This window comes from Aristolochia californica, unplaced genomic scaffold (genome assembly GCF_029961685.1).
Source record: "Aristolochia californica isolate CCGP_79_NKW_82.1479 unplaced genomic scaffold, dmAriCali1.0.hap1 SCAF_6, whole genome shotgun sequence".
Taxonomy (NCBI): Eukaryota; Viridiplantae; Streptophyta; class Magnoliopsida; order Piperales; family Aristolochiaceae; genus Aristolochia; species Aristolochia californica.
Genome location: NW_027182257.1, coordinates 29,403,796 through 29,410,465, shown reverse-complemented (window position 1 = coordinate 29,410,465; position 6,670 = coordinate 29,403,796). Strand labels below are relative to the sequence as shown.

The 6,670-nt window shown below is 39.0% G+C and overlaps 1 protein-coding gene across 1 annotated transcript; it reads left to right on the top strand.

Annotated features, from left to right (window-relative positions):
- On the top strand, positions 1-525 carry LOC137935313 (uncharacterized). Its single transcript, XM_068779983.1, has 2 exons — positions 1-297; positions 328-525. The coding sequence occupies exons 1-2, from the start codon at positions 1-3 to the stop codon at positions 523-525; spliced, it is 495 nt and encodes a 164-aa protein (XP_068636084.1).
- The last annotated feature ends 6,145 nt before the right edge of the window (positions 526-6,670 follow it).

Below are 6,670 nucleotides of genomic sequence, written 5' to 3'. Positions count from 1 at the left end.
ATGAAGAATACTTATGACAAGAGCCATCATGACCAATCTTATGCTCCCGATGACTATGTGTGGTTACATCTTCATATGTATTTCCAGTTGTCCCTCTCTGCATCCCAACGCCAAAAACTCTCACCCAAGTACTATGGCCCATTCCAGGTCTTGGAGCGCATCGGTAGCATGGCTTACCGTCTCCAGCTAACCAGCGACACCCAAATTCATGATGTCTTCCATGTATCACTGCTAAAGCCTTTCAAGGGTGACTCATCGTTGTTGCACCCTCCTCTACCGGCCCTTCATGATGCTCGTGTCTTACCCACTCCAGCCCGTGTCTTTTAGGCTCGCCGCATCAAGGATATTTGGCAAATCTTAGTTCAGTGGGTGGAGACGGATCCAGTGGAAGCCTCGTGGGAACCATTGGCAGAATTTCAGGCCCTCTACCCCAACTTTGAGCTTGAGGACAAGCTCTTTCTCCAGAAGGAGAGTGATGTTATAGACTCCATTGCATCTAGAGTCATGGCTAGACACAGAACTTAGGTGGGGTCACTTTCAAATAAGGTTAAGGGTTGGGTCTAATGTAATTTTTAGTTATGTGTTGGGCTTGTCATGGTGGTTTGAGTCAATCTTTGAGAAATGGTTAGGGTGGTTAGCGTCAGCCTTTGGGAAATGGTGGTTAGCGTTAGAATTTGGGAAGAGTATGGTAGGGGAAATGAAGGGACGTCATGGGAAGAGAATAGCTTGGGAAATGAGTGGACGTCATGGTCTTTCTTTTTATAAGAAGGAAGGTAGTCTAAATGTAATCAAACTTTGATCAATAGAATTAGTACAAGGTCAGATTCTCCCTTCTAGCCGAGGTCCAAGGTGAGTTTCCCTTCACAAGCTCAGTTATTCATTCTCTTGTATTACACTATTGGTCGATCAAAGAATTCCAAGTCTCCCTCAATGTCGCACATCAACCTGGAAGGTAGGAGTGATCGTCAGGTGACTCGATCTATGGCGAGGGAACCTAACAGATTGATTATGAGGATACATTTACTCTAGTTGCCAAGATGACCACAGTTCGCACTATATTAGCATTTGCAGCCTCCCTATATTGGCCACTGCATCTGATGGATGTAAAGAATGTCTTTCTACAAGATGATCTATAGGAGGATATCTACATGAAGCTCCCCTCTGGTATGACTACTGTAGAATTTAGGATCTTGTGAAAGGAGCTTTAGATCAACGAGGAAGAAGAAGAAGAAGAAGAGAGAAGGAGAGGAGAAAAAGAAGGACGTGGAAGGAGAGAGTTTGGATTAAGGGAGAAGAGGTTTGCGTCAAAGTGAAAGTGAGGGTTGGACAAATTTGTGGAAAGAGAGGAGAATGTTTCAATGCTCTACCTCTTAGCCAATGCCTTTATTTATAGTCTTTACAATGCCCTTAGGGCTACAACTTGATGAAATAAAAGACATAAAAAGAACACATATTTACACCTCTATGCCATCTTTAAGTGAAGTATCATATTTCACACATATGCAACTCCTTTGGTATGTGAGTTTCTTGACTTGAGCTTGTGGGCTTGAGCCCATCTTCCAACACTCCCCCTCAAGCAGGAGGAGAAAAGACATCATAAATACCTAGTTTGCCACATATAAACGATAGGATTTTAGATGTAACAAGTTTAGTGAGAATATCAGCTACTTGCTCTTGAGATGACACATGTTTGAGAGAGATTATTCCTACTTGAAACTTCTCCCGTATAAAATGACAATCCACCTCAATATGTTTAGTTCTTTCATGAAAAACTGGATTTGAAGTAATATGAATGGCTGCTTGATTATCACAATGCAAACCCATAGACTTTTTTATAAAAACCTAATTCGGTAAGAAGGGTCCTAACCCATAAAAGTTCACTAACGGTATGGGTCATAGCTATGTACTCTGCTTCGGCACTAGATCTTGCAACCACATTTTGCTTCTTACTTTTCCATGTAACCAAGTTTCCTCCAACCAGAGTACAATATCCTGATGTAGATTTTCTATCATCAAGTGATCCAACCCAATCTACATCTGAGAAGCCTTCTATGTTGAAGTGCCCATCAATCATCTTCCTGGAGCTCCTTTTAGGTATCGTAATATTCTCTCTAAAGCCTGTCAATGGGTAATTTGTGGTTTGTGCATGAATTGACTCACCATACTTACAACATATGATCTATCTGGCCTAGTTACTGTGAGATAAATCAGTTTTCCCATGAGTCTTTTATATTTGCCAATATCAATATCTTCTTCATTTGTGGCACATAATTTTACATTTGTATCCATAGGTGTCGACTAGTCTACAACCCTTCATTCCTGTTTCTTCAAGGAGATCCAAGACATATTTCCTTTGAGACAATATTATCCCACGTTTGGATTGAAGAACTTCTATACCCAAAAAATATTTAAACATACCAAGATCTTTAGTCTTGAATTCCTGACATAATATCTTCTTCACCTCTTGTATGCTCAGAGCATTATCACCAGTTAAGATGATATCATCCACATATACGGCCAATAATATTTTCCCTTTGACAGTATCTTTATAATATACGGAATGATCAACCGAGCACCAATGAAAACCAAACCGTAGAAGTGTTTGACTAAATTTATCAAACCAAGCCCGAGGGGACTACTTAAGCCCATATAAATATTTTTTTAACTGGCATACTGACTCCCCCTCAACCACATAACCAGGTGGTTGAACCATATAAATTTCCTCACTTATATCACCATTTAAAAAAATATTTTTAACATCCAATTGATAGACGGGTCATGTTGAGTTAGCAACAATAGATAAGATGATGTGCACCGAATTCAATTTTACAACAGAAGATAAGGTCTCCTCATAATCTATCCCATAGCACTGCGTATAGCCCTTAGAAATGAGTCGAGCTTTAAGACGAGCAATCGATCCATCCGGATTACGTTTTCCTAAAAAAACCCATCTACAACCAACCGGTCTTTTACCTTTTGGGAATAATGTTGAGGACCATATTTGATTTTCTTATAAAGCGTGCATTTCTTCATCCATAGCCGCCTTCCATCCTGGATGCCTCAGAGCCTTCTGATACGACTGTGGAATGGAAGTAGAAGAAAGAGACACAAGGAACAGAAAACACTCGGAAAACAAGTGATGGTGAAACATAAAATTTGAGATAGCATGTGAAGTAGTACAAGAATGACGTTCCTTTCTTAAAGTAATAGGTCGAGTATCAAATTCAGGCCCATACATAGGAGGAGGAGGACTTACCTCTGGTGGATCCGACAACTCCATAGGTGAAGGTACGGTTGGTGCATCAGGGGTTGGGTTAACTTCAAGATTGAAAGACACAAGCGGACAAGGAGTGGTAGAAGGATAAGTCCATCCTAGAGGAGCATCATGACAGGAATAGAAGGAGGTGTCCTCAAAGAAAGTCACATCCCTAGAGATAAGTATCCTCTGAATGGTAGGATTGTAACAGACATAATCTTTCTGGGTGCGAGACTACCCCAAAAAAATGCACCTCATAGACTGAGAATCAAGTTTATTTTTATGTGGGGATGTAACATGAACAAAACACGTACATCCAAACACTTTCAAAGGAAGAGAAAAAGGATCTTCACCATTAAATAACACAGGGTAAGGAGTTTTATGATGAAGAACTGATGAAGGTAACCTATTAATAAGAAAGCATGTTGTAAGTATAGCATGAGGCCAATAGAAATAGGGTACCTTGGATGCCCCGAGCAACTTCAAGAAGATGACGATTCTTCCTTTCAGCAACACCGTTTTATTGAGGAGTATAGGCACATGATGTTTGATGGATAAGCCCATTACTCTCACAAAATTATTTGAATTCATTAGACATGTATTCCTTAGCATTATCAAGTCTAAGGATTTGAATTTTCTTCCTAAATTGTGTAAAGACCATATCATGAAAAATTTTAAACAAAGGAAGAATTTATGAACGCTCTTTAAATAAATATAACCAAGTCACTCGGGTAAAATCATCAACAAAAATGATAAAATATTTAACTTGGAAAATATTTGAGATACATAAAGGTCCCCATACATCAGAATGTATTAGCTAAAAAGGAGAAGTACTTGTAGTTGTAAGACGAGGAGAATATGTACTCCTAATATGCTTACTTAATTGACAAACCTCACAACTGAAATTAGAAGTTCTTTTAAGGACGGAAACAAATAATAAAGTAAAGGGGTAGACGGATGACCAAGTCGGTTGTGCCAAATTTGGGCCTCGGATGTAGTAGATGATAATGCAGCTAATGGTGGAAGAGTGAAGCAGTACAAACCCCCTGTTCATGGCCGCCACCAATCACCTGCTTCGTAGTGAGATCTTGAAATACACAAGAAGACGGTGAGAAGGTGATAGAGCAATTTAATTGTTTGGTTAATTGACTAACTGAGAGCAAATTTAAAGGAAATTGAGGGACAAACAAAACATCTTGAAGGGAAATAGATGAGGTAAGAGAGAAGGAACATTTCCCAAGGACCTTGGTTTGGGTACCAGTAGCAATAGTAACAAATTTCTGAGGATAACAAGGAGACGAGGACTACAACAAGTGTTTGTTACCTGATAGATGTTCGGAGGCCCCAGAGTCGAAGATCCAAGAGGAAGAGGAAGAAGAGGAAGAAAGCATACCTAAAGCAATAGTAGTAGTAGCAGTAGATGATGAGGGTATAGAGGATTCCATGAAGGTCTTCATTTTCTGAAATGCAACATAGTCTTCAACAGTAAGAGTCACATTTTCGGAGGATGATTCAGCCTTATCTTCATGTTTCTCAACACTAACAGAGACTGGTTTAATCGTGGCCCAATCAGGCTTGCCATGAAGTTTTCAGCCTGTTGCCATAAGGTGGTTCTAACCACCACAACAAGTGCAAAGTCGAGGCTCAGTACAGAAATTATTTGGACTTGTTCGACCACCTCTATTTTCAGCCCCTCTCATAGTTCAACCCCCTCTCATATTTCTGCCCCGTCCTCGGTATGATGAAAATGTACCCCGATTGCCGGAGAACATCGCCGATGGGGCATCAATAAGAGGAGGGGATGGATTAGGTATCCGAAGTAATGTACCACTAATGTCATCGAAAGATGGAAGAGCAGAAGAACTTAGAAGCGGAGTTTTTGCAACCACAAGGTAAAGTTTAATATTCGATAAGCAAATGGTTGTTGCCAAAGCTTCTCGTTGTCGTTCTTAAACGGCAATATTAATGGAGTATAGCAGAGCTATTTTTCTTTCTTGGAGAAGGCCTCGAAACCGGGCTAAAAATTCGTGAATATTATCTCTATGTTTCGTATGCAGCATATTTTGTAAGACATCATATAGTTTTTGTAATGAGGCAGTACTTGAGTAAAGCTTAGCACAAGTGTCCCATATGTCCTTGGCGGTTTCTAAGTGGACCACATTGTTGGCCACATGCTCTTCCATGCTATTGATGAGCCAACTTATCACCATGTTATCATTTTTAACCCACTTGTGGTAGGTCTCCTCTTCTTCATCAATCAGAGGAGAAAATTTAATAATGTGGTTTAAGAGGTCACGAGTAATAAGAACCCTCTGGACCGATTGTGACTAGCTAATGTAATTGGAGAGACCTTTCAATAGAATCGTAGTAATACAGAGTATATCACTCTTATTACTATTGTGTCCATTCTCCATGATGAGGCAAGTCAAATGTGGAGGTCAAGGGAAGGGTCCTTCTTCAAATAACAATTAAATGTAATTTGAAGAACCCATGGACCCAAATCAGTGACCAAAAAAGGAGAACAAGAACCAATTTCTTTCACAAGAGAAAGCACTAAATTATCAATAAATTTGTGCCTTTAGCAAGTGAGAATAAAATCCAGCCATCACTCAACTCCTCTTGTATTCTTAAAAACAAAGAGAAGAAGGTAGATACAACCGATTAGGCCTTAATCCAAACTCCAACACAAACCGAGAGATAGAAAAAAATATTTAGAGAAGATTTAAAGGCAAATCAAGATACTTGGAAGAAATTTATCTTCAGCTCATGGGATACGTCAACGTAAAAAAAATCAATTGTTGAAGTTCAAAAGAAACTACAAAGGGTAAATGACTACTGGAATTTCACCAAACATATAATGGGCATCCAACAACATAACACAAACCCATGAGCAACATTAAGTAGGAGAAGTTATAGCAACATGTGTTAGAAATCTACCTTAAATGAGATTGATCCAAGTTACATGAAGGTAATTGAATCTCACCCATTAATCTTAATAAGACGCAAACAGCAAATGATTTTGATCACACTTGTAATTGATTTACAAGAAAATCAAGATTATAACCTCAACTTAGTCATAAAAATAAATCTTCACAACATATAAAGATTTATCTTGACTTGATGTGATTCAAAGTTCAAGAAGTAGAAAAACAGTAAAGAGGAGTATGTAAATAAGGGAATGAAACAAAATGTAAATAAGAAGAGAATGAGCTTATCTCTTCATGACTGAACTCCTTCTTTTACAACTTCTTGAACAGATTCCATAATAACTTCATCAAGAAGGATCTTAAACTCCTTGTTCTGATACCATGTAGAATTTAGGATCTCATGAAAGGAACTTTAGATCAACGAGGAAGAAGAAAAAGAAAAGAGAATGAGAGGAGAAGAAGAAGGACGTGGAAGGAGAGAGTTTGG

Excerpts from the sequence above, each read along its gene's own strand:
- LOC137935313 (XM_068779983.1), top strand. The coding sequence starts at position 1 with ATGAAGAATACTTATGACAAGAGCCATCATGACCAATCTTATGCTCCC. Across the intron at positions 298-327 it reads CGGCCCTTCATGATGCTCGT|GCTCGCCGCATCAAGGATAT; the intron begins GTCTTACCCACT and ends CGTGTCTTTTAG.